The sequence below is a fragment of the Anolis carolinensis genome, chromosome 2, assembly GCF_035594765.1.
Source record: "Anolis carolinensis isolate JA03-04 chromosome 2, rAnoCar3.1.pri, whole genome shotgun sequence".
Classification (NCBI taxonomy): domain Eukaryota; kingdom Metazoa; phylum Chordata; class Lepidosauria; order Squamata; family Dactyloidae; genus Anolis; species Anolis carolinensis.
Genome location: NC_085842.1, coordinates 18,766,886 through 18,794,788, shown reverse-complemented (window position 1 = coordinate 18,794,788; position 27,903 = coordinate 18,766,886). Strand labels below are relative to the sequence as shown.

At 42.7% G+C, this 27,903-nt stretch overlaps 1 protein-coding gene across 1 annotated transcript; it reads left to right on the top strand.

Annotated features, from left to right (window-relative positions):
- The first annotated feature begins 43 nt into the window (after positions 1-43).
- On the top strand, positions 44-27,312 carry LOC100554906 (zinc finger protein 91). Its single transcript, XM_016997155.2, is given in 11 exon segments — positions 44-190; positions 4,553-5,061; positions 5,620-5,746; positions 7,981-8,051; positions 9,859-9,985; positions 12,453-13,879; positions 18,273-18,698; positions 19,265-19,391; positions 20,264-20,334; positions 20,415-20,541; positions 21,998-27,312. Coding segments are annotated over 10 exon segments (4,842 nt in total). The 5' UTR covers positions 44-190; positions 4,553-4,665; the 3' UTR covers positions 23,941-27,312.
- Positions 27,313-27,903: the final 591 nt, after the last annotated feature.

Genomic DNA, 27,903 nt, shown 5'->3' with positions numbered 1-27,903 from the left:
TGGTTCCCAGAGAGGCAGGAAGGAAGTGGGCCTCCTTATGCGCTTTTTCAGTCCTCTAGGAACCAAACTCCCTCCCCTTAACCTTTCCTGGCCCGGATGGGAGAGGGGAGTTTGCCCCTTTGGCATCTCCCTCCTCCTTCTTGCAGCCAGTCTCTTTCTTTGTCTCCTGCTCCTCCTTCCTCTCCTCCCGGTGAGTCTTATTCCCAGACCTTCTCCAAAGGGCCGAAGAGGGGCTGAGGCCCAAAATACCTGGAGAGAGGGCCGAGGTTGGACCAGGCCTGTTTCCCTCACAGGTTGGCCTTTCTAACACTCACTGAGGAGACAGAAAACAACAACTCTTTAAGCCAGGCTTGGGCAAACTGCGGCCCTCCCTCCCTCCTTAAGCTTAAGCGGCTGAGGGGGAAAAGGAAAGGGCCCGAGGCCAGGAATTTTGGGAGTTGAAGTCCAAAACACCAGAAGGGAAGGAGGGCCGCAGTTTGTCGAAGCCTGTAATGACTACATCTATATCTTTAACCCAAGCGCTATTACTATACACATTGTCTAAAGCAGGGGTCCCCAAACTAAGGCCCGGGGACCAGATACGGCCCTCCAAGGTCATTTACCTGGCCCCACCCTCAATTTTAGACTTAGGCTTGCTTAAAGTCTGAAATGACTTGAAAGCACACTACAGCAACAACAATTCTACTTAACTTGACTATCTCATTGGCCAGAAGCAGGCCCACACTTCCCATTGAAATCCTGATAGGTTTACTGTATGTTGGTAAAAATTGTTTTATTTTTCAATATTGCATTGTTCTTTCATTTATTAATATTGTGCTATGATAATTAATATAATATATTGTGTATACATATAATATTGATACTAATATTATAATGTAATACAATATAATACTAATAATAATAGAATATAATAATATTAATTATATATTATATATTAAATGTTATATTACTAATAATATTACAGTATATTGGTATAGTACAATAGAGTAATATATAATGCTAATATTGTGCTATGCTAATATATTGTATGTATATAAAACTTGTAAGCCGCTCTGAGTCCCATTCAGGGTGAGAGAGGATGGGGTATAAATGTAGTAAATAAATAAATGTTGTTGGGGTTTTTTTGCACTACAAATAAGACATGTGCATAGGAATTTGTTTGGTTTTTGTTTTTCAAATGATAATTCGGCCCCTCAACAGTCTGAGGGGCCATACACCGGCCCTCCACTTAAAAAGTTTGAGGACCCCTGGTCTAAAGTTTTAGAAGATCCAAATGTCCTCTGCAACAGAAAAGAACGCACTGTTGTCGTCAAAATGGTAGTATGCCTTCCCATGCTATCTGATTTCCTTTCTGTATTCTTTTACAGTTCTTTACATGTATTTTATCAAAGTATAACTACTGCCATTTGGATCTAAAACAGTGATGGCCAACCTATGACACACGTGTCAGCACTGACACACCTAGCCATTTTTGCTGACTCGCTGCCGCATGCAGATTGATTGGATGATGACTATGTCTTTTGTGGCCAAATTTGAGGTGATTTGGTCCAGTGGTTTTGTTGTTTAGTCCATGGGAATTATGCACATTACATTTATTTATATATATTTATTATTTATTTATAATTATTATATCATTCTGTTACAGTAGAGTCTCACTTATCCAACATAAATGGGCCGGCAGAACATTGGATAAGCGAATATGTTGGATAATAAGGAGGGATTAAGGAAAAGCCTATTAAACATCAAATTAGGTTATGATTTTACAAACTAAGTATCAAAACATCACATTATACAACAAATTTGACAGAAAAAATAGTTCAATACACGGTAATGCTATGTAGTAATTACTATATTTACGAATTTAGCACCAAAATATCACGATGTATTGAAAACATTGACTACAAAAATGCGTTGGATAATCCAGAACGTTGGATAAGCGAGTGTTGGATAAGTGAGACTCTACTGTATATTATCATATTATTACTATTATATTATTATGTTATTCATTATTCATGACTACACTGAAACTAGAATAGAGAGAAATCAGCGTGGAAACTGCAAGAGGTACCATAGATTGTTGTACATGGAAATAATGGTAGTAAATAGTTTTTGATTTATTAAATACAGTTATATATTACAATTATATATTTTTGTTATTTAAACTATACATATTGCAAAATTATGGGTTTTTTCTCGAAGTGACACACCACCCAAGTCATGCTAAGTTTTTTGGTGAATTTTGACACACCAAGCGCAAAAGCTTGCCCATCATTGATATAAAATATCAATTCCATTTGTTAGGAAATTAATATTGTGTGGGTGAGAATTACTATGTTACATTGTTATCTTCTTTTAACCAAACACTACACAAATATGTATTTTTAATACATTTGTGCCAGCTGCGCCTGTACCTTGAGACACCAGACTTGGTCACACCCCGTTTGGACTACTGCAATACTCTGTACGTGGGGCTGCCTTTGACAATAGTTCAGAAGCTTCAGATGGTCCAGAGATCGGCAGCCAGGCTACTAACTGGAGTGTCGTTCAGGGAGAGAACTTCTCCCATGCTGTCTGCTTTCAGGCTAAATACAATGTACAGGTTCTTACCTTTAAATCCCTAAATGGCTTGGGTCCAGACTATTTGATGAACCACATCTCCTACTATAAGGGCTTTGAATTTACCATACACCGAGCCATTTAAGTCATGTAATTATCTTGAGAGTCTCACAGTGTCTAATTACCAAAGACTCTTCACAAAAGTGAGACTAAATGTACTTCCATCAGAGCTGCTAAACGGCAGACTATCTGGTATCCCCTACTCCCAAAGATTATGCCCATGTGGTGGAAATGAAATAGAATAATTAGAATACATCCTGTTGCAGCCCAACGAGGTCAACTCATTCACCCAATTGTGACTCGATTGTCTGACCATGTCCCGCAAGGAAAGGTCAGATATCTGATGGAGGATAACCACCATGAGGTGACCGTGAGGGTCACCTCATGGTGGCAAATTTCATTGCAGTGGCAGCAAGGCTGAGAAAGAGCCTAGTCTCCGATCAGGGTATTACCTGACTCTGTGTAGTTTGTGTTTGTTAAGCAATTTCCCCAGTTTGACTCTTCTGTAAACTCTTGTATGTTATTCACTTAACAGTTGTGGGTCCATGGACCGTAATAAAGTTATGCCATGCTATGCTACTGGTACTATAGACCAATTCAGACACTGCAGACATCAGAGGAGGCCTTGCTCTCGATTCCATCCCCCTTCCAAGGGCGTCTGGTGAGAATGAGAGAAAGGGCCTTCTCCGTAGCCACCCCCCACCTCTGGAACCCCCTTCCTAAGGAGTTAAAGATGGCCCCCTCACTCCCTGCCTTCAAGAAAGAGCTGAAGACGTACCTTTGCTTACTGGCTTACAAGAAGGAGGAGGAGTGGATGGAAGTACTACCATTATACCTCGGATTAATAGCTACCATCAGTACCCATGCACTTATTTGCCCCACCATCTCAATAGACATCTTGAGCAATGATCAATCTATTTGCCTCCAAGGAATTGGGAAGACTTCTGTTCCATGTTTGATGTGTTGTTTTATGTTTGATATAACAGGTTGCGTTTTTAATTTAATTTTAGTTGTTAAGTCATAATTTATTTTTATATGTTGAGTTATATTATGGGTGTATTGTTGTTGTGTTCGGGCATTGAATGTTTGCCTTTTAAGTTCGGAATCCGCCCTGAGTCCCTCCGGGGATAGGGTAAATAAAGATTATTATTATTATTTTAATATGACACAGCAAATAAGATAGATATGCTGGATTTCGTTTCACAAAATCAGAAGTCGAACACTTCCCAAGTGTCTAGGACTATGTGATGTATTTTCGGATGATGAGCGCAGATCCCAGTAGGGTGGCCTTTTGCAGTTGGCAGATCGTAATTTTGTCAATGTCTATTGTTTCCAAATGCCAGCTGAGATTTTTTGGGATGCACCCAGTGTGCCCATCACCACCGGGACCACCTGCACTGGTTTCTGCCAGAGTCTTTGAAGTTCAATCTTGAGGTCCTGATAGCGGCTGAGTTTTTCCTGTTTTTTGTCAATGCGACTGTCACCTGGGATGGCAACATCAATGATCCAAACCTTTTTCTTTTCCACAACTGTGATGTCTCGTGTGTTGTGTTCCAGAACTTTGTAATTATTATTATTATATGTGCAGTGTTCTAAAATATCTAAATAGCAAGACTTGCAACCATTTCTATTATAATAAAAAGTGCTGATACATAGGTAAAATTTTTCAGAAGAAATTGATGTAGCTTCCTAGTTGGCTTGTTTTTTATCTGTAATAGTTGGATACACTGATTCTCTGATTCGTCTCTACCCTTTTTTTGTTTAAACAAAATCTCTGTTAGAGTTGATTGTAATGATTCCATGTCATTGTTGAGGACCAAGTGTAAGGAGGATCCAGCATTTCCTGGCTCTAATATAAATAAAATACTTGGTTTTTTTTACTCTCCAAGAAAAAGCTTCCTGAAACCTGTTGTCTAATTCTGCCTTTCTTTCACAGAGAAAATGTGATTTTTGGCTGGGAATTTTGGAGTAAAGCCTGTTGAGGGATTTCTTTCCCTTGAAAGAAGAGGGAGGAAAACCATCTTGGTTCTTCTTCAGGGTGGGTCCAACATGGAGAGACCCAACTCACCTGGACCTGAAGCAGGCAGGGCCCTCGGGAGCAGTGGGGAATTCTGGGAAAAAACTATGCAGACGTTCCTGAGTGTGGACCTTTACAGCTCAGACATACATTGCAAGCGCTTCAGGAAGTTCTCCTACCACGAGGGCGAGGGACCCAGAGAGGTTTGCAGCCGCCTCCACGATCTCTGCCGCCAGTGGCTGAAGCCAGAGCAACACACCAAGGCGGAGATGCTGGACCTGGTGATCCTGGAGCAGTTCCTGAGCCTCCTGCCCCCAGAGATGGGGAGCTGGGTCCGAGAGTGTGGGGCAGAGACCTCTTCCCAGGCAGTGGCCCTGGTGGAAGGCTTCCTCCTGAGTCGGGCAGAGGACAAGAGCCAGGAAGAACAGGTGGGAGCATTTCCTCTTGGTTTCACTCACCCTGGGACTGAGGGATAGATTAAACGTACATCCTGCCTTTCTTCCAAAATAGGACTGATGGGTGGGAGAAGACAGACCTTGTTCTCTCTGCCTCCTTTCCCAACTACTCTGCCCCTCCTGTTGTCACCTCCATATCCACTGTAAGCTCGGTTGCTGCTCTACTCAAATTTGTTGACCACCAGATATAGCATTAAAGATGATGGGAGGGGGAGTATGGAATAAAATCCAATAATTTTAGTGAATTTTAAAGAGTTTTTAAGGATTTAATATGTTAACTGTGTTGATTGTATTATGTTTTGTTTATTTAAGATGCTTTTTGATTTGGTTTTAATGTTATCCTTGGTATAGAACGTTTGCCACTGTTTTTTTTTATTTTGTTGTAAGCCGCCTGAGTCCCTTTGAGGAGATAGGTGGGCTATAAAGAAAGGATTATTATTATTATTATGTTGTTTCAAACTACATTGCTATCTAAGAGTTAGTCTTTTAAAAATGTCCATGTAGTTTCCATACTACTTCTGGCTCTTCCAGGCCCAAAATAACTTCATGGAAGTCCAGTCCAATATCCCTGCATCAGAGAAATCTCCATCAAACACCAGCCAGAGCCACAGGTCGAAGGACCTCAAACAGGAAGAAGATGGGGCTGTATCCTTGCAAGGTAAGAAGGAACCATTTGGGGTGTTTTGGTGTTTTATGCCAGTGTAAATTCCCCTTTAATATTCTATTCCTCTAATCAGTGGAGGTGAAGAATAAATTTAAGGGACTAGATTTAATAAATGGTCAGAAGTTCGCAACATTGTTTAGGAGGCAGCAATAAAATACATCCCAAAGAAAATGAAAACCAAAAAGGCAAGATGGTTGTCTGCTGAGACACTGGAAGTAGCCCAAGAAAGAAGGAAAGCAAAAGGAAATGGTGATAGGGGGAGATATACCCAATGAAATGCACAATTCCAGAGATTAGCCAGAAGAGATAAGGAACCATTTTTAAACAAGCAATGCATGGAAGTGGAAGAAGACAATAGAATAGGAAGGACAAGATACCTCTTCCAGAAAATTGGAAACATCAGACGTAAATTTCAGGCAAAAATGGACATGATCAAAAACAAAGATGGCAAGAATCTAACAGAAGCTGAAGAGTTCAAGAGAAGGTGGTGAGAATATACAGATCTGTATAGGAAAGATAATATAGAGGATAGTTTTGACGGTGTGGTGAGTGAACTAGAACCAGACATCCTAGGAGTGAGGTTGCATGGGCCTTAAGAAGCATTGCTAAAAACAAGGCAGCAGGAGCCGACAGGATCCCAGCTGAGCTGTTTAAAATCTTGAAAGATGATGCATGCCATATGCCAGAAAATATGGAAAACACAAGAATGGTCATCAGATTGGAAAAAGTCAGCTTATAGCAACAGTAAAAAAACAGACCATGGAACAACAGAGTGGTTCAAGATTAGGAAAGGACTATGGTAAGGTTGTTTACTCACCTTACCTATTCAACTTGTATGCAAAACACATCATGCGACATGTGGGGAATGATGAATCCAAGGCTAGAGTTCAAATTTTTGAAAGAAACATTAACTACCTTAGCTATGCAAACGATACCACTTTAATGGCTGAAAGCCAGAGGAGCTGAGGAGCCTTATCACCAAGGTGAAAGAAGAAAGTGCAAAAGCTGGGTTGCAGTTAAACGTCACGAAAACCAAGATCATGGCAACTACACCTATTGATAACTGACAAATAGAGGGAGAAAACGTGGAGGCAGTGACAGACTTTATATTTCTAGGCACGAAGATTACTGCAGACGCAGACTGCAGCCAGGAAATCAGAAGACGTTTACTTCTTGGGAGGAGAGTAATGACCAACCTTGATAAAATAGTGAAGAGTGGAGTCATCACACTGGCAACGAAGGTCCGTATTCCGTGTAGTAACCTATGGATGTGAGAGCTGGACCATAAGGAAGGCTGAGTGAAGGAAGATAGATGCTTTTGAACTGTGGTGTTGGAATAAAATTCTGAGAGTGCCTTGGACTGCGAGAAGATAAAACCAATCTATCCTCCAGGAAATAATGCCCGACTGTTCACTGGAGGGAAGGATATTAGAGGCAAAGATGAAGTACTTTGGCCACATAATGAGAAGACAGGAAAGCTTGGAAGAAGAGAATGATGCTGGGGAAAATGGAAGGAAGAGGGAAAAGGGAGTGACCAAGGGTAAGAGGGATGGATGGTATGCTTGAAGTGACTGGCTTGACCTTGAAAGAGGTGGGGGTGACAATGGTCAACAGGGAGCTCTGGCGTGGGCTGGTCCAAGAGGTCACAAAGAGTCAGAAGTGACTGAACAAATAAACAACATGTATTTTATAGAAATGCAGTTTTAATGTGGATCTTTTATATAAATCTGTATTTGTTGAATTTTTGCAATGTTTGTGTTTTTTTAATTGTGTTGTAACTCGCCTCAAGCCGCAAGGAGAGGCGGATAAGTAATAAAATTACTATTATTATTACTATTATTATTTAGGCATTCTGTTGCAAAAGGTGTAGTTTCAGTGTGATTTGCAGTTTTATTTCTTGCAATATTTCTACATTCGCCTAAAGATGAATAGGACTGAAAATACAACCCTTCAGTATCTTCTCAGGTGGGACCTGATGCTAAGATGAACCCCGGAAACTGAGCTGGAAGACAAACAGACAACAAATAATAATTTTAGTCAACTGAAATACCAAGCCCGGTACTAGTTTCAGTTCAGTCTACTCACAGCACAATTTTACATATTCTTCGTTGTTGAATGCTCCTGTGTTCTTAGGGTCATTTCCTCATAGGTTTCTTTTTAGGACTATAATTGTAACCTCTGAGACATACTTATGTGATCAGCTTTTGACACCTTGCGCTCTCTCCCAGGGACCGAAATGATGTTGATGCTGAATCCACAGTCCTTTCTTCCTCTTTGTAATAGAGTGGAACTGAATCAGGTAAGCAGGAGGCTTCCTGGGAGAGGAGGACTGGAGCTGCCTGGGTGTCATTTGTTCCAAGCTTAATCATCAAATATCTGAGGGTCTGTCCAGATAGTACCTTTATCCCAGGGTCTCCTGCAGCAACCAGGCGCTGTTCTCTGTAAACCTGGAAGCAATTGCTTCCAAAGGTAAAAAACGCGAGATTTCCAGGTGTGGGAATATCACGTTTTTTTAGCCGAATATCCGGATCTTCACATGTCTGTCTGTCCCTGCAATCGGAACTCACAGAATTTTTTATCTGATTTTGTTCCCAGGTTTTAGATGCTTGGAGTGGAACAAGTACTTTCACACTAAGTAGTATGCAATGAAACAGGAACAGACACTTTCAAACCAGGAACAGAATGTCATCATTACTGTAATTAGTCAGACCTTGTTGTATGGCCATCTGTGCAGACAGGTTTCAGGGTGTACTTGTGCCAGGGAACAACAGGATGATGTTGCTGGGTTATACATGTTAGTTCCTCATTGGGTGTATGCTGACAACATGGGTACAGTTTAATATATGGCAAAAACATGCTACTGGCTGTTGAGACATGGATGTGCTGGAGAGGAATGTAAATACCGAGAGCCAAGGTCATGCAGGAGGCTAATAGGAACAGCCATGTATAACCGAGGAACAGCACCCTATTGTTTGATGCCAAATGTACACAACCATATCTGTTTGGACAGATGGCCAGGCAGCCAGGCTCTAAAAATGACAAAATTCTGTTCCTGGCTTGAAAGTGTGTGTTCTTGTTTCATTGTGCAATGTTGACTTAAGTAGAAGTGGTCCTACTCCATTCGGTTTGTTTGTATAAAAGATACTTCATGAAATGTCTGAAGAGCACGGTTTTTCTGGCCAGGTCAAAGAACGGAACTTTTGCAGTGAACCGCATATCTGTATATCCGCATCCCAGGGCTTAAAAAAAAACTGCCGAAGTTTCCGGCAGAAGTCTCACGTCAGCCATCTTAACTCTAAAGCCACTCTAAATCTCGGAACAAAGCAACAAGTCTGGACAATGGAGGCAGAAATCCCAGGACTAAAGAGGTCCATATGTGGACTCCTTCTGAAGTCCTGGGATTTTTTGCCCCTGTTTAAAACCCATGATTAAGTACTGTCTGGAAGCGCCCTGAATGGGAGTTTCTTAAAAGTGAAATACTGAAGGCATAATTACAAACAGTGCCAAGAAGGAGGAAAAAGAGAGAGAAATCTAAAAAAAAACCAGAATTGATGTTCAAAGAACTTTCAACTGAGCTAAGATTTAAAAGGAACATGTACAAGAAGTGGGAAAGGGGGAAAATCACCAAAGAATTCAAACGACTCACCAGCAAAAATAGGGAAAAGATCTAACAAACTAAAGCAGAAAATGAGCTTAGGCTTGCCAGAGAGATTTAAAAAAATAAAAAGCAGTTCTTTGGGTTGTGTCAGTAGAAGAAGAAAAAACAAAGAAATGATAGGGTATCTGCATAGAAAACGTGGTGAAATATAGTGTCTACATTAAGGGAAGTCATGGTAATCTTTATGCTTTGGTGAGACCTTGCTTGGAATAACATTGTGTCCCGTACAATGAAAGCTGATAAATGTCCAGATTCCATTTCTGAATTTACATATCAATTAAGAAATAGTTGTGACTGTGACAAACTGGACGTCTCTACAAAGCACTGAGGCTTTAGCCTTTTCCCTTTCAAACAACTAACAGGAATGTAAATCTATTTTAATGAGATTATTGTAATTATTTGTCTTGATAGCCCTTATGTGAGAAGGAAATTTTTTTTTTTCTATTAGGGCCCTATCGCCTTTGAGGACGTGGCTGTCCATTTCTCCCTGGAGGAGTGGGTTCTCCTGAATCATGATCAGAAAGTCTTGCACGTGCAGATCATGGAGGAGATTCATGGGATTGTGGACTCTCTTGGTAAGGCTCCCTCATTGATGGGGATTTCTATTTTAAAATGCAGTATCCCAGTCAGCAGCGCCCTAAGTGGGAGCAGTATCCTAAATCATCACAATCTTTGAGAATTCTGAAGGCAGGACTTATGTTAGAAATATATGACATAAATATAACATTGACTTGTTGCCTGCGTAACAGTGATGTTAGCATCAATTCCGACTCCAGTGGGAAGACTTCCATAACTGGAGTCAAGTCCAAGCGTACCACACTCTCTTGCAACAACAGGGCCCCTGGAAAACCTATAAAGACTAATTGCCCCAGATTAGTCACAGGTGGCAGAGTGTTTTAAAGTACTGAGCTGCTGAACTTGCAGACCAAAAGGTTGCAGATTCAAATCCGGGGAGCGGAGTGAGTGCCCGCTGTTAGCTCCAGCTTCTGCCGACCTAACAGTTTGAAAACATGCAAATGTGAGTAGATCAATAGGTACCGCTCCGGGGGGAAGGTAACAGCGCTCCATGCAGTCATGCCTGAGTCATTACTGAGCCTGGAACCTCAGGTTTCGGCAGTGGCCAGGGGAGCTCTTGCACAATTAAAACTTGTGTGCCAGTTACACCAGTACTTTGGGAAGTCAGACATGGCCATAGTGGTCCATGCTCATTACATCCCGTATAGATTACTGCAACACGCTCTACGTGGGGTTGCCTTTGAAGATTGCTTGGAAGCTTCAATTGGTTCAATGAGCAGCAGCCAGGTTGCTCACCGGAGTGGGGTACAGGGAGCACACGACCCCCCTCTTGCACCAGCTCCACTGGCTGCCAGTCTGCTGGCTTTAGCCTAAAAAGCTCTAAAGTCGACTTGAGTCCCCTTTGGGGTAGTAAATAGGGTAATTAATTAATTAATTAATTAATATAATATAATGTGTTCTATATTCTGCGCTTGTGAATGATTGGGGCTTGGAGTTTTTTGTGCACTGGGAGAGGCATATAGCAGTAATCAAACTCCTATCTTTCAAATGGTAAAAGTTTAATTCATGGTAGGCTGCCACTATATCTGGCTGAGTCTCGTAGACCTTCCTTTTTTTAATTTCCTTCTCTACCTTCATCATTGTTGTCATGAATACTTTTAAAACAAAAGTTAAAACATCCTGCTCTGACTGAACAAATTATCCCACTTCTGACACCAAAAATGTTATGAATCAATGACTTATCAATAACTTTGAAGCATAGGTTCTTTTTATTGCAGTTTCAGTCTGAGAGGTATAGCAGAACTTTTACAGAACAACAAAGACTGACATTAGATGTACAGACATACAGATTCTATGCAACTATATTGGATTTACAAGCAACCTACAGCTAACAAACAGACAAAGGAGGGTTTACATTTTCACTCAGCATTCACACACAACATGCATCCATCCGCACGCATACAAATATTACCATATTCGTTCTCCCTCCTTGGAGAAGCACCTGCTTAGGCCAAACCCAGCTTCCACTGCTGCCTGCCAACACATCAATATTTCCAGAACTCCAAAACTTCAGAAAGAGCATCTCCAAAATGCACTCCTTTCTCTTCCCATGAGAAAAGGAGGCCCCAGAGTGACCAGACTGCTTCCCTGCAAATCTGCCACTTTCCCATACACCATCTCCACTGAGCATGGCGGGTGGCGCTGTCTGTCACACTTTCTGGATTGTCATGAGGTAACTTATATAGCAATATTTTGCTGATGAGGTCCAAAGTTGTAAATGAATGATAAACGTCTTCCATCCTGGAATATCCTCAGTTTGCTGGACCAGATGTTGATTCCTCTGGATTGGTGTTAGTAAACACAAGCAGTTCTGTGTTGACTTCCTTCTTAACATCCTTAACTTGATGTAAATATTTCTCTTACCACTGTCACAGTTCATATCAGTTTACCTGGCAGGTCTTATTAGCAGGTTTTAATTACAATTCATCAAGTGAATATGGGAAGAGAACTGGAAGTTGAGGAAGAGAAATAAAAAGGAGGGAATGATTGTGAAATGTGTGGTAGCAAGGTAAAGCCTTAAGCTAGAGAAAAAGGCAAGCATTTGAATGTGAAGGAAAAAGGCACCCATTCCCCCAGAGAGAAGGAGACAGAAGAGAAAACCTAGCTGTGCTAAGCAACAGGTAGCCTCTGGAGCATATGTTACTCATCTCTCTCTTAGAGGCTCTTCGGGCAGTCAAACAGTGTCCATCTTTACTGAACAAAGGGTAAAGTGGTTTGCTATTGTTATTGTGATATTGGTCATGAGCTTGTTGTATTTAATGTGCTTCTACTTTGAGTGCTTTTATGAGCCCCCCCCCCCCCCCCCCCCGGAGATGGTGGCGGCATATAAATAAAGTTTTTAAAAAATTATTATTATTAATTATTAATTATTATTATTGGGAAACGACAAAATTTATACAGCTTACAGCTTCCTTAGAGTCCTTAACACTTGCGCTGAACAATGATTGTTTCTGTTCTTCTTCACAGTAGATAACATTGAAAAGAACAATGCATGCAACAATTGCAGAGAGGATTTTGCACACAATGGGTGCCTTCGTAGACACCAGCAAGCTGACAATGAAGATGATGATTCTGCCAGAGAATGTGGGCAATGTTTTACCCAAAATGTAGCAGAATTTGGGAAGAGTTTTACTCAGAATACACACTTTATAGAACACTGGGGATCCCACACAGGAGAGAAACAATACAAATGCAAGGAATATGGGAAATCTTTTGTTCAAAGCTCATCCCTTTTGAGCCACCAGAGCGTCCATGCCGGAGAAAACCAGAGACTCCACACAGGAGAGGAGCCATACCAATGCCAGGAGTGTGGAAAATGTTTTTCTTCCAGTACAAGTTTGCTGAGGCACAAAAGACACCACACAGGAGAAAAGCCATACCAATGCCAGGAGTGTGGAAAATGTTTTGCTTACAGTTCAGATTTGGTGAGGCACAAAAGACTCCACACTGGAGAGAAGCCTTACCAATGCCAGGAGTGTGGGAAATGTTTTGCTGCCAGTTCAGGCTTAGTGAACCACAAAAGACTCCACACAGGAGAGAAGCCATACCAATGCCAGAAATGTGGGAAATATTTTGCCCGCAGTTCATATTTGGTGAACCACAAAAGACTCCACACAGGAGAGAAGCCATACCAATGCCAAGAGTGTGGGGAATGTTTTGCCCGCAGTTCAAAATTGGTGAGCCACAAAAGACTCCACACAGGAGAGGAGCCATACCAATGCCAGGAATGTGGAAAATGTTTTGCGGCCAATTCAGCCTTGGTGAGGCACAAAAGACTCCACACAGGAGAAAAGCCATACCAATGCCAGGAATGTGGGAAATGTTTTGCTGCCAGTTCAGACTTAGTGAGTCACAAAAGACTTCACACAGGAGAGAAGCCTTACCAATGCCAGGAGTGTGGGAAATGTTTTGCTTACAGTTCAGACTTGGTGAGACACAAAAGACTCCACACAGGAGAGAAGCCATTCCAATGCCAAGAGTGTGGGAAATGTTTTGCTTCCAGTTCATATTTGGTGAACCACAAAAGGCTCCACACAGGAGAGAAGCCATACCAATGCCATGAGTGTGGAGAATGTTTTGCCCGCAATTCATATTTGGTGAGGCACAAAAGACTCCACACAGGAGAGAAGCCATACCAATGCCAGGAGTGTGATAAATGTTTTCCTTGCAAATCATCACTTCTGAGACACCAGAGCATCCACACAGAAATGAAACCATACAAATGTGAGGAATGTGGACAATGTTTTATTCAGAGTTCATCCCTTTTGAGCCACCAGAGAATTCATAGAGGAGAAAAACCATCCGAAGTGTTGGACAAAGGTAATGAAATGAATTTCAACAGGGAAAATGCAGGTTGTGGACATTCTGGTTCTGTAGACAGTACATTCAACATTTTCCGATGAACCTGTGTGATTCCCTTGGCTTCAAGTAGCACTTGGCTTGACTTTGGACTGATGCCTTAACCAACTCTCTCTTTGGTTTCGAACGCTGTTTAGCTTTTTTTTTTTGTGGTTTGTTTAACTTGGAACTGTTTCGGAGAACTCTTTTGCTTCTCTGGAAACTGGTATCACCATGGGACTGGACTGTCCCATGGTTGGCTTTTGTGGGTAAACATCTGATTTCAAACAGAATCCTTTGAAATGTTCTGCTTAAGATTTGGTGGAGTCCCTTGTCATTTGAATCCATAAGTGGAGGTCCTGTTCTTGGAGCAGTAGAAAGCAACCTCCCTGTTGCAAGTCTTCAGTAGGTTAAATATGATGTCACCTATTCTGAAGTGGTTAAACCCTTGTGCCGGCTGGACTGCTGATCTGAATGTTGGGTTGCTGACTTGAAGGTGACCAGTTCAAATCTGCGAGTCGAAGTGAGCTCCCGTCTGTCAGCTCTAGTTTGTGGGGACATGAGAAAAGCCTCCCAGAAGGATGGTAACACATCCGGGCGTCCCCTGGGCAATGTCTCTGTTGACAGCCAATTCCCTCATACCAGGAGCGACTTGCAGTATGTTCTCTAGTTGCTTTTGACATGATAAAAGAAACCCTATTGTTAAAAAAAATGTAAATCCATCAATTGTTCCTGTTTGGGCTTAGTTTCCAGCTCCTTTACCACCTTGGTTGCAAATGTCCAGTCTGTGAATGTTGTTTTTCAGGCGGGATTCCAGAATTGAACACAGTGTTGTTGAGGCCAAGCCAAAGATAAATATGTTTACACTATTATTTCCCTTGACGTAAAAATTATATTTCTGGCTAAAATTTACTGTCTGTTTCCCTGCTCCTGGCACACATACTTTTAATGCACATTAAATTTAAAAAACCCACAAATCTCATTATTTTAGAATTAACCAAGTTATATATCATTGATTTTGTTATAGACTATCATAATTTGATCTATTTTGCAAAAATTTAGTCCCTGGATCTTATACGAGGCTTATCCGGAAAGTAACGCTACAAGATTTTTCTTAAAATACAAAGAATGAATATACATTAGAGTCTCACTTATCCAACATAAACGGGCCAGTAGAACGTTGGATAAGTGAAAATGTTGGATAATAAGGAGGGATTAAGGAAAAGCCTATTATATGTCAAATTACATTATGATTTTACAAATTAAGCACCAAAACATCATGTTTTGGAACAAATTGACAGAAAAAGTAGTTCAATACATGGGAACGTTATGTAGCAATTACTGTATTTATGAATTTAGCACCAAAACATTGCAATGTCTTGAAAACATTGACTACAAAAACATTGACTACTAAAAGGCAGACTGCGTTGGAGAATACAGAAATTTGGATAAGTGAAGGTTGGATAAACAAGACTCTACTGTATTGTAATAAAACTTACGTGGATGATAGCATAGGTGTTGGAGGCTGGCTCGGAGGGGAAGTAAAGGAGAGAATTCCAAGAGAGCAATAAAACAAGCCTTTTATTGTTACCACAGCTGATGATAAGGCAAACAGCCGTAGGCACCCACTTTAATGGGTCCGTACCATGCAAATGGCCGTCGCAACATGTGAGTAGCAAACAAAGAATATATACCTTTGGCTTATCTAAAATTCTCCCGCCTGATGGAGAAGTGACAACATTGTGGTCTGTTGTGATGACCCCCAATCCATTTTACATCAGGCCCCCTTTTCGCCATGGCGCACATGCTCCATCTCCTTGGAAGGAGAGGGTTTAAAGCAGGCTCAGGCAAACTGCGGCCCTCCCTCCAGGTGTTTGGGACTTCAACTCCCAGAATTCCTGGGCTCAGGCATTCTTGGATGACACTGATTTTCTAGATTCAATGCAATCTGGCTTTAGGCCAGGACATGGTACCAAGACAGCCTTGGTCGCCTTAATCGATGATCTACGCTAACTGGACAGGCGGAGTTTTTCCTTACTGGACCTCTCAGTGGCCTTCGATACTGTCGATCACGGTATCCTTCTGGGGCAGCTTGTGGGGATGGGTTTCGGAGGTACTGTCTTGCAGTGGCTCCGGTCCTTCCTGGAGGGTCGTTCTCAGATGGTGTCACTGGGGGACACCTGCTCAGCCCCACAACCATTGTCTTAGGGGATCCCGCAGGGGTTGGTATTGTCCCCCATGTTGTTCAACATCCATGAAGCCGCTGGGAGAGATCATCAGGAGTTTTGGGGTGCGGTGTCATCTGTACGCAGATGATGTCCAGCTCTGTCACTCCTTCCCACCTGTCACTAAGGAGGCTGTTCAGGTCCTGAACCGGTGCTTGGCCGCTGTGTCGGACTGGATGAAGGCGAACAAATTGAAATTGAATCCAGACAAGACAGAGGTCCTCCTGGTCAGCTGCAGGGCCAAACAGGGCATAGGGTTACAGCCTGTGTTGAATGGGGTCGCACTCCCCCTGAAGACACAGGTTCGCAGTCTGGGTGTTCTCCTGGACTCATCACTGAGCCTGGAGCCCCAGGGGAGCATTTACACAACTAAGACTTGTGCACCAGCTGCGCCCATACCTTGGGAAGTCTGATTTGGCCACGGTGGTCCACGCTCTGGTTACATCCTGTTTGGATTACTGCAATGCTCTCTACGTGGGGTTGCCTTTGAAGATGGCTGGGAAGCTCCAATTAGTACATTGGGCGGCAGCCAGATTAATAACTGGGGCGGCATACAGGGAGAGTAGCACCCCCATGCTAAGCAAGCTCCACTGGCTGCCAATATGCTACCGAGCCCAATTCAAAGTGCTGGTTTTGATCAATAAAGCTCTAAACAGTTCTGGCCCAATCTACTTGTCGCAACGTATCTCCTCCTATGAGCCAGTAAGATCCTTAAGGTCATCGGGTGAGGCCCTGCTCTCTGTCCCACCTGCCTCGCAAGCATGGCTGGTGGGAACAAGGGACAGGGCCTTCTTAGTGGTGGCTCCCCGGCTGTGGAACTCCCTCCCCAGAGATATTCAACAAGCCCCAACCCTTCTGGGCTTCAGAAGAGCCCTAAAAACATGGTTATGTGCTCAGGCGTTTAATGAATAAATGACAAAGATGACATGGACCGATTTATGGCTAAAACAAGAGGTTTTCTTGGACGAATGGATCTAACCATATTTTAAATTTTTATATTGTATTTAATAGTTTTTAATTGATTTTATGTACTATTGTGATTTTTTTAAACTATGTGTAGGCATTGAATTGTTATTTGTTGTAAGCCTCCCTGAGTCCCCTTGGGTGAGAAGGGCAGGGTATAAATGTTGGAAATAAATAATTCATCATCATCATCATTTAATTACTTATTAATCGCCGTCCATCCACGATGCTCTAGGCGATTTACAAGATAAAATTGTAAAGGATAAAAATACATACATAAAAATATTAATAAAATTAACATAGATTAAAAGCTCTAGTAAAGAGCCAGGTCTTGAGTGCGAGGGTAAAAGGCCCCAACTCACGCATGGCTCTTATATAGGGCGGCAAGGCATTCCATAAGGCAGGGGCACAAATAGAAAAAGCTCTGTGTCTGGTCCTTTCCAAGTGCACTTCTCTAGGACATCAGCACTTTTAATCTTGTACCCATTACTCTGGCCTGGCCTAGTTTTATTGTGTTTTAGCGTGTTGTTTATACTGTTTTAATTGTTTTTAATTTGCCTTTTGTTTTGTATTGTTATATTGTGTGTTGAGGCCTTGGCCTTTGTAAGCCGCATCGAGTCCTTCGGGAGATGCTAGCGGGGTACAAATAAAGTTTAATAATAATAATAATAATAATACATAAATAAAGTGCCAAAGCCCCCCCATAGCCAACCCTGAAACCTGAGGCTTCTTTCTTCTCCAATCCCCTTCCTCTTCCTTTCCCACACAGAAGTCATTTACACAGTCCTAATCTACTAATCAGAACTCTCTTTGTTCTCCTTTTTCTTTGTGTGGAAACATCTTTTCCTTTGCAAAGCGTAATCAAAACTTAAGGGGGGAAAAGAGGTCCCAGGCAGGCAGGCAGGTGAGAGGGTTGTCTGGGGAAAGCCATTGGCCCTCTGCCTGCCTCTCTCGCCCCCGAAGGACCCACTGATGGAGGATTTGATGACCCCCAATCCCAGGTTAGTGCAGGTCTGGGCCAACTTCTTCCCTCCCTCCAGGTGTTTTGAGCTTCAGCCCCTCGTTGGCCCTTGTGAGAAATTCTGGGAATAAGACTCACCAGAAGGAGAGGAAGGAGGAGGAGACAGGCTCCTTTCCAGGCCGGGAAAGGAAGGGTTAAGGAGAGAGAGTTTGGTTCCTAGAGGGACAGGAAACGCAGGTCTAAGGAGGCCCACTTCCTTCCTTCCTTTCTGGGAACCCAACTCTCTCCCCTTAACCCTTCCTTGCCCAGCTGGGAGAAGAGAGTTTGCTCCTTTGGCCTCTCCTTCCTCCTCTTCTTCCTCACAGTGGTTCCAAAATGGAGAGACCCAACTCACCTGGACTTGAAGGCAACGGGGAAATCTGGGAAATGTTCCCGAATACGCACATGCAGCGCCAGTGCTTCAGGCAGCTCTCCTACCACGAGGGCGAGGGGCCCAGAGAGACTTGCAGCCGCCTCCACGATCTCTGCCGCCAGTGGCTGAAGCCAGAGCAACACACCAAGGCTGAGATGCTGGACCTGGTGATCCTGGAGCAGTTCCTGAGCCTCCTCCCCCCAGAGATGGGGAGCTGGGTCCGAGAGTGTGGGGCAGAGACCTCTTCCCAGGCGGTGGCCCTGGCGGAAGGCTTCCTCCTGAGTCGGGCAGAGGACAAGAGGCAGGAAGGACAGGTGGGAGCATTCCCTCTTGGTTTCACTAACCTTGGGACCGATGGATAGATTAAATATTCATCCTACCTTTCTTCCAAGATGGGACCTATGAGAGAAATAATCCAGACTCTACTTCCTCTGCCTCTTTCCCCACCTGCTCTGCCCCTCCTGCTGTCACCTCCATATCCATTTAAGCTCTGTTGCTGCTCTACTCAAATGTGTTGACCACCAGATATAACATTGAAAATGATGGGAGGGGGATTATAGCACAAAATCCAATAATTTTCGTCATATTTTAAGAATTGTAAGGCTTTAATATGTTACATGTGTAGATTGTATTGTCTTGTTTATTTAGGTTGCTTTTGGTTTGTTATATTTTATCCTTGGTATTGAATGTTTGCCACTGTTTTTTATTTTGGTGTATGCCGCCCTGAGTTCCCTTGATGACATAGAGCGGGCTATAAAGAAAGGATTTTATTATTCTCTTGTTTCAAACTAGGTTATTCTTTTTAAAAAGTCCATGCAGTTTTTGCACATAGGTCTGTGATATTATTGAACATTCTCCATATTACCTCTGGCTCTTCCAGGCCCAAAATAACTGCCCGGAAGTCCAGTCTAATGTCCCTGCATCAGAGAAATCTCTATCAGGCACCACCCAGAGTCTCAGGCAGAAGGACCTGAAGCAGGAAGGAGATGGAGCTGCAGCCTTGGAGGGTAAGAAGGAACCGTTTTATGCCAGTGTAAATTCCCCTTTGGAGGGATTGTAGCACATTTAGCTTGAGAAGGTGCATATGCAGGATCTCTTGGCCTTGCGATGGGTATATATCTTAAACTCATGTCCTTTGTGTGATGCTTTATGTACTTTAACGTGTATTTTATAGAAATGCAGTTTTATTTCAAAATGCAGTTTTAAATGTTTTTAGTTTTTCATGCCTGTTTGATTGTTGATTAGATGGCACTATGTTGCCAACTTGTAAGCCACCCTGAGTCCCTTAGGGGAGAAGGGCGGGGTAGAAATACCAAAAAATAAAATAAATAAATAAAATGTGTATCCTTTATAGAAATATGAATATTTGTTGAGTTTTTGCAATGTTTGTGTTTTTTACTTTATGTTATAACCCGCCTCGAGCTGAAAGGAGAGGCAGATAATAATAATAATTATAATGATAATAATAATAATAAGGCATTTGGTTACAAAGTTGTAATTTCACTGTGATTTGTAGTTTTCTTTCTTGCAATACTTCTACATTAGGCTAAAGATGAATAGGTCTCAAAACTCAGCCATTAGGTATCTTCCCAGGTGGGACCCGAAGCTAAGATGAGCCCTGAAACTGAGCTGGAAGACAAACAGACAACAAGTAATAACTTCAGTCAATTGCAATATCAGGCCCGGTACTACTTTCAGTTCAACCTACTCAGCACTACTTGCGATATAAAGTCCTAAACCCTAGAATTTTACATGTTTTGGGCTGTTGAATGCTCTTGTGTTAGGGTCATTTCCTCATAGGTTTCTTGTTAGGACTGTAATTGTCACCCCTGAGACGTGTTTATGTGATCAGCTTTCCACACCTTGCTCTCTCTCCCAGGGGCTGGAATGATGTTGTTGCCGAATCCTCAATCGTTTCTTCCTCTTTGTGATGGAGTGGAACTGAATCAGGTAAGCAGATAGATTCCTGGGAGAGGAGGACTGGAGCTGCCTGGGTGTCATGTGAGAATGAAATCTTTTTTTTCCACCAGGGCCCAATCGCCTTTGAGGACGTGGCTGTCCATTTCTCCCCGGAAGAGTGGGCTCTTCTGAATCCTGATCAGAAAGTCTTGCACGTGCAGGTCATGGAGGAGATTAATGGGATTGTGGACTCTCTTGGTAAGGCTTCCTCATTGATGGGATTTCTATTTCAAAATGCAGTATGCCAGTCAGCAGCTCACTAAGTGGGAGCAGTATCCTAAATCATCACAATTTCTGAGAGTTCTCAAGGCAGGGCTTATGTTAGAAATACATAACTGGAGTCAAATCCATGCATACCACACTCCCTTGCAGCAACAGGGTCCAACATTAATCACCCTAGATGGGTCACACTACTCTCTATCTGTGAGTGTGTGTGTGTGAGGACACAGGGACCGGAGAATGGATTATCAAAAAGAACACACCTCCCCTGGCTTTAGACATGCAGATGCGGCTATACAGTACATCTTTTTATCAGTGTGGTATTCGACTTAGTTCTTCCTCCCAGCCAGGCAGGCTAGCCTTTGCATGTCTGAAGGCTAAGCTCTCGTTCTACGCTGCCTCTCCCAGCACACAAATAGCCCCTAGTCTCAGTCATTTGCAAGTAGATGACTTGTAATATAATGTGTTCTATGTTCTATGCTTGTAAATGATTGGGGATCGGGGTTTTTTTGTGCACTGGGAGAGGCATATAACAGTACGCTATGCCTCTCTTTCAACTGGTTTAATTCATCGCCACTATATCTGGCTGAGTCTCCAGACCTTCCTTTTTTTTTTTGTTCTCTTCTCTGCCATCATCATTGTTCTCTTTTTCTTTACAGTCCCTATCTTGCATCTTCCCAGCTTTCTCAGCCAAATCTAGCCCTTTGGAACTCACATTTACAGCAAAGTTCCAAAAACAGTAAAAGTCCCATTTGGTAGTTGATGGTAAAAGCATAACAATCTCTGCAACACTACAAAATTAGGTATTGGACCTTCTACTCTGGAGCAGAAAAATACAAACTTAACTGAATATGGGTAGAGAGAACTGGAGGTTGAGGGAGAGGAATAAAAAGGAGAGAACGATTGTGAAATGGGTGGTAGCAAGGCAAAGTTTCATCTAGGGAAAAAAGGCAAGCATTTGAATGTGAAAGGAAAAGGCATCCATTCCCCCAGAGAGAAGGAGACAAAATGAAAAACTAGACTGGATTGAGCAACAGGTAGCCACTGGAGCATATGTTACTCAACTCTCTCTCTTAGAGGCTCTAGGACAGTGATTCCCAACCTTTTTTTGACCAGGGACCACTTGACGAGGGATTACTCTCCATCATTAGTACCAAAAGGGTTACGAATCAGTTTTTGGCCAACTTTAAATTTGGTTTGGTTATTTGGGGTGCTGATTCAGAAAAGTGCTTAAGGTTAAAAACCACTGCTTTAGGCAGATAAACCGTGTCAACCTTTACTGAATAAGTTGTGAGGAAACAACAGCATTTATATCTTCTTTTCCATCATGTCTATTTTGTTTTAAGGATAATTTTCATCCATTTCTTATCCCACTTCCTTAGAGTCCTTATCACTCATGCTGAGGAATGATTGTTTTTGTTCTTCTTCTTCACAGTAGATAATGGTGAGAAGAGCCAAGTATGCACCAAATGCAGAAAGCATTTGGGACACAATAGGGGCTTTCATACACACCAGCAAACCCAGAATGAAGATGAAGATTCAACCAGTGAAAAGCCCTACAAATGCAATGTATGTGGTCAATGTTTCCCCCAAAATGTGGCACTTGTGCTTCACAAGACATATGATGCTGGGACAAGCCATCATAAATGGAAAATATCAGCAAAATGTGTGGTTGATTACAAATTGCCAGATCTGTGCCAACAAGAAATCTTTGAAGGAAATGAGGATTTCATGAGTAAGGAGTGTGAGAAACCATACAAATGCAAGGAATGTGGAAAATGTTTTGTTCAAAGTTCGTCCCTTGTGAGCCACCAGAGAGTCCACACTGGAGAAAACCCATATAGTTGCCCATATTGTGGGAAATGTTTTCCTTCCAGTTCAAGTTTGGTGAAGCACAAAAGACTTCATACAGGAGAGAAGTCATTCCAATGCCAGGAGTGTGGGAATTGTTTTTCTTGCAGTTCAGCCTTGGCGAAGCACAAAAGGCTCCACACAGGAGAGAAGCCATACCAATGCCAGGAGTGTGGGAAATGTTTTGTTTACAGCTCACAATTGCTGAGCCACAGAAGAGACCACACAGGAGAGGAGCCATACCAATGCCAGGAGTGTGGAAAAGGTTTTGCTAACAGTTCAAACTTGTTGAGGCACAAAAGACTCCACACAGGAGAGAAACCATACCAATGCCAGGAATGCGGAAAATGTTTTGTTCAAAGTTCATCCCTTGTGAGCCACCAGAGAGTCCACACCGAAGAAAACCCATATAGTTGCACAGATTGTGGGAAATGTGTTTCTTCCAGTCCAAGCTTGGTGAGGCACAAAAGACTCCACACAGGAGAGAAGCCATACCAATGTCAGGAGTGTGGGAAATGTTTTGCTGACAGTTCAGCCTTGGTGAGCCACCAAAGGCTCCACACAGGAGAGAATCCATACCAATGCCAGGAGTGTGGGAAACGTTTTGCTTTCAGTTCATGCTTGGTGAGGCACGAAAGACTTCACAGAGGGGAGAAGCCATACCAATGCCAGGAGTGTGGGAAATGTTTTGCTGAAAGTTCAAACTTGTTGAGGCACAAAAGACTTCACACAGGGGAGAAGCCATACCAATGCCAGGAGTGTGGAAAATGTTTTGCTTCCAATTCATGCTTGGTGAGGCACAAAAGACTTCACACAGGGGAGAAGCCATACCAATGCCAGGAGTGTGGAAAATGTTTTGCTGCCAGTTCAGACTTGGTGAGTCACAAAAGACTCCACACAGAAGAGAATCCATACCAATGCCAGGAGTGTGGGAAATGTTTTGCTTCCAGTTCAGGCTTGGTGAGGCACAAAAGATTTCACACAGGGGAGAAGCCATACCAATGCCAGGAGTGTGGAAAATGTTTTCCTTACAGTTCCGGCTTGGTAAGTCACAAAAGACTTCACACAGGAGAAAAGCCATACAAATGCCAGGATTGTGGGAAATGTTTTGCTGATGGTTCAGCCATGCTGAGGCACAAAAGACTCCACACAGGAGAGAAGCCATTCCAATGCCAGGAGTGTGGGAAATGTTTTTCTTCCAGTTCATATTTGGTGAACCACAAGAGGCTTCACACAGGAGAGAAGCCATACCAATGCCAGGAGTGTGGAGAATGTTTTGCCCGCAGTTCTTATTTGGTGAACCACAAAAGGCTTCACACAGGAGAGAAGCCATAGCAATGCCAAGAGTGTGATACATGTTTTCCTTGCAAATCATCACTTCTGCGACACCAGAGCATCCACACAGGAAAGAAACCATACAAATGTGAGGAATGTGGAAAATGTTTTATTCAGAGTTCATCCCTTTTGAGCCACCAGAGAATTCATAGAGGAGAAAAACCATCCAAAGTGTTGGACAAAAGTAATTAAATGAATTTCAACAGGGAAAATGCAGGTTGTGGACATTCTGGTTCTGTAGACATTTCAGCATTTTCCGATGAACCTGTGTGATTCTCTTGGCTTCAAGTAGCACTTGGCCTGACTTTGGACTGATGTCTTAGACAACTCTCTCCTTGGTTTTGAACGCTGTTTGTTTGTTTGTTTTTTTACTTGGGACTGTTTTGGAGAACTCTTTTGCTTCTCTGGAAACTGGTATCACCATGGGACTGGACTGTCTTTCCCGTGATTGGCTTTTGTGGGTAAAGATCTGATTTCACACAGAACCCTTTGAGAAGTTCTGCTTAAGATTTGGTGGAGTCCCTGTTCTTGTCATTTGAATCCATAAGTGGAGGTCCTGTTCTTGGAGCAGTAGAAAGCAACCTCCCTGTTGCAATTCTTTAGAGGGTTATATATGATGTCACCTATTCTGAAGTGGAGCTACAATGGTGAAATGGGTTAAACACTAGTGCCGGCTGGACTGCTGAGCTGAAGGTTGGGTTGCTGACTTGAAGGTGACCAGTTCAAATCTTCGAGTCGAAGTGAGCTCCCATCTGTCAGCTCTAGCTTGTGGGAACATGAGAAAAGCCTCCCAGAAGGATGGTAACACATCCGGGCGTCCCCTGGGCAATGTCTCTGTTGACAGCCAATTCCCTCATACCAGGAGCAACTTGCAGTATGTTCTCTAGTTGCTTTAGACATGATAAAAGAAACCCTATTGTTAAAAAAAATGTAAATCCATCAATTGTTCCTGTTTGGGCTTAGTTTCCAGCTCCTTTACCACCTTGGTTGCAAATGTCCAGTCTGTGAATGTTGTTTTTCAGGCGGGATTCCAGAATTGAACACAGTGTTGTTGAGGCCAAGCCAAAGATAAATATGCTTACACTATTATTTCCCTTGACGTAAAAATTATATTTCTGGCTAAAATTTACTGTCTGTTTCCCTGCTCCTGGCACACATACTTTTAATGCACATTAAATTAAAAAACCCACAAATCTCATTATTTTAGAATTAACCAAGTTATATATCATTGATTTTGTTATAGACTATCATAATTTGATCTATTTTGCAAAAATTTAGTCCCTGGATCTTATAGGAGGCTTATCCGGAAAGTAATGCTACAAGATTTTTCTTAAAATACAAAGAATGAATATACATTAGAATCTCACTTATCCAACATAAACGGGCCAGTAGAACGTTGGATAAGTGAAAATGTTGGATAATAAGGAGGGATTAAGGAAAAGCCTATTAAATGTCAAATTACATTATGATTTTACAAATTAAGCACCAAAACATCATGTTTTGGAACAAATTGACAGAAAAAGTAGTTCAATACATGGGAGCAATTACTGTATTTATGAATTTAGCACCAAAACATCGCAATGTCTTGAAAACATTGACTACAAAAACATTGACTACTAAAAGGCAGACTGCGTTGGAGAATACAGAAATTTGGATAAGTGAAGGTTGGATAAACAAGACTCTACTGTATTGTAATAAAACTTACGTGGATGATAGCATAGGTGTTGGAGGCTGGCTCGGAGGGGAAGTAAAGGAGAGAATTCCAAGAGAGCAATAAAACAAGCCTTTTATTGTTACCACAGCTGATGATAAGGCAAACAGCCGTAGGCACCCACTTTAATGGGTCCGTACCATGCAAATGGCCGTCGCAACATGTGAGTAGCAAACAAAGAATATATACCTTTGGCTTATCTAAAATTCTCCCGCCTGATGGAGAAGTGACAACATTGTGGTCTGTTGTGATGACCCCCAATCCATTTTACATCAGGCCCCCTTTTCGCCATGGCGCACATGCTCCATCTCCTTGGAAGGAGAGGGTTTAAAGCAGGCTTAGGCAAACTGCGGCCCTCCCTCCAGGTGTTTGGGACTTCAACTCCCAGAATTCCTGGGCTCAGGCATTCTTGGATGACACTGATTTTCTAGATTCAATGCAATCTGGCTTTAGGCCAGGACATGGTACCAAGACAGCCTTGGTCGCCTTAATCGATGATCTACGCTAACTGGATAGGCGGAGTTTTTCCTTACTGGACCTCTCAGTGGCCTTCGATACTGTCGATCACGGTATCCTTCTGGGGCAGCTTGTGGGGATGGGTTTCGGAGGTACTGTCTTGCAGTGGCTCCGGTCCTTCCTGGAGGGTCGTTCTCAGATGGTGTCACTGGGGGACACCTGCTCAGCCCCACAACCATTGTCTTATGGGATCCCGCAGGGGTTGGTATTGTCCCCCATGTTGTTCAACATCCATGAAGCCGCTGGGAGAGATCATCAGGAGTTTTGGGGTGCGGTGTCATCTGTACGCAGATGATGTCCAGCTCTGTCACTCCTTCCCACCTGTCACTAAGGAGGCTGTTCAGGTCCTGAACCGGTGCTTGGCCGCTGTGTCGGACTGGATGAAGGCGAACAAATTGAAATTGAATCCAGACAAGACAGAGGTCCTCCTGGTCAGTTGCAGGGCCAAACAGGGCATAGGGTTACAGCCTGTGTTGAATGGGGTCGCACTCCCCCTGAAGACACAGGTTCGCAGTCTGGGTGTTCTCCTGGACTCATCACTGAGCCTGGAGCCCCAGGGGAGCATTTACACAACTAAGACTTGTGCACCAGCTGCGCCCATACCTTGGGAAGTCTGATTTGGCCACGGTGGTCCACGCTCTGGTTACATCCTGTTTGGATTACTGCAATGCTCTCTACGTGGGGTTGCCTTTGAAGATGGCTGGGAAGCTCAAATTAGTACATTGGGCGGCATACAGGGAGAGTAGCACCCCCATGCTAAGCAAGCTCCACTGGCTGCCAATATGCTACCGAGCCCAATTCAAAGTGCTGGTTTTGATCAATAAAGCTCTAAACAGTTCTGGCCCAATCTACTTGTCGCAACGTATCTCCTCCTATGAGCCAGTAAGATCCTTAAGGTCATCAGGTGAGGCCCTGCTCTCTGTCCCACCTGCCTCGCAAGCATGGCTGGTGGGAACAAGGGACAGGGCCTTCTTAGTGGTGGCTCCCCGGCTGTGGAACTCCCTCCCCAGAGATATTCAACAAGCCCCAACCCTTCTGGGCTTCAGAAGAGCCCTAAAAACATGGTTATGTGCTCAGGCGTTTAATGAATAAATGACTAAGATGACATGGACCGATTTATGGCTAAAACAAGAGGTTTTCTTGGATGAATGGATCTAACCATATTTTAAATTTTTATATTGTATTTAATAGTTTTTAATTGATTTTATGTACTATTGTGATTTTTTTAAACTATGTGTAGGCATTGAATTGTTATTTGTTGTAAGCCTCCCTGAGTCCCCTCGGGTGAGAAGGGCAGGGTATAAATGTTGGAAATAAATAAATCATCATCATCATCATCATCATTTAATTACTTATTAATCGCCGTCCATCCACGATGCTCTAGGCGATTTACAAGATAAAATTGTAAAGGATAAAAATACATACATAAAAATATTAATAAAATTAACATAGATTAAAAGCTCTAGTAAAGAGCCAGGTCTTGAGTGCGAGGGTAAAAGGCCCCAACTCACGCATGGCTCTTATATAGGGCGGCAAGGCATTCCATAAGGCAGGGGCACAAATAGAAAAAGCTCTGTGTCTGGTCCTTTCCAAGTGCACTTCTCTAGGACATCAGCACTTTTAATCTTGTACCCATTACTCTGGCCTGGCCTAGTTTTATTGTGTTTTAGCGTGTTGTTTATACTGTTTTAATTGTTTTTAATTTGCCTTTTGTTTTGTATTGTTATATTGTGTGTTGAGGCCTTGGCCTTTGTAAGCCGCATCGAGTCCTTCGGGAGATGCTAGCGGGGTACAAATAAAGTTTAATAATAATAATAATAATAATACATAAATAAAGTGCCAAAGCCCCCCCATAGCCAACCCTGAAACCTGAGGCTTCTTTCTTCTCCAATCCCCTTCCTCTTCCTTTCCCACACAGAAGTCATTTA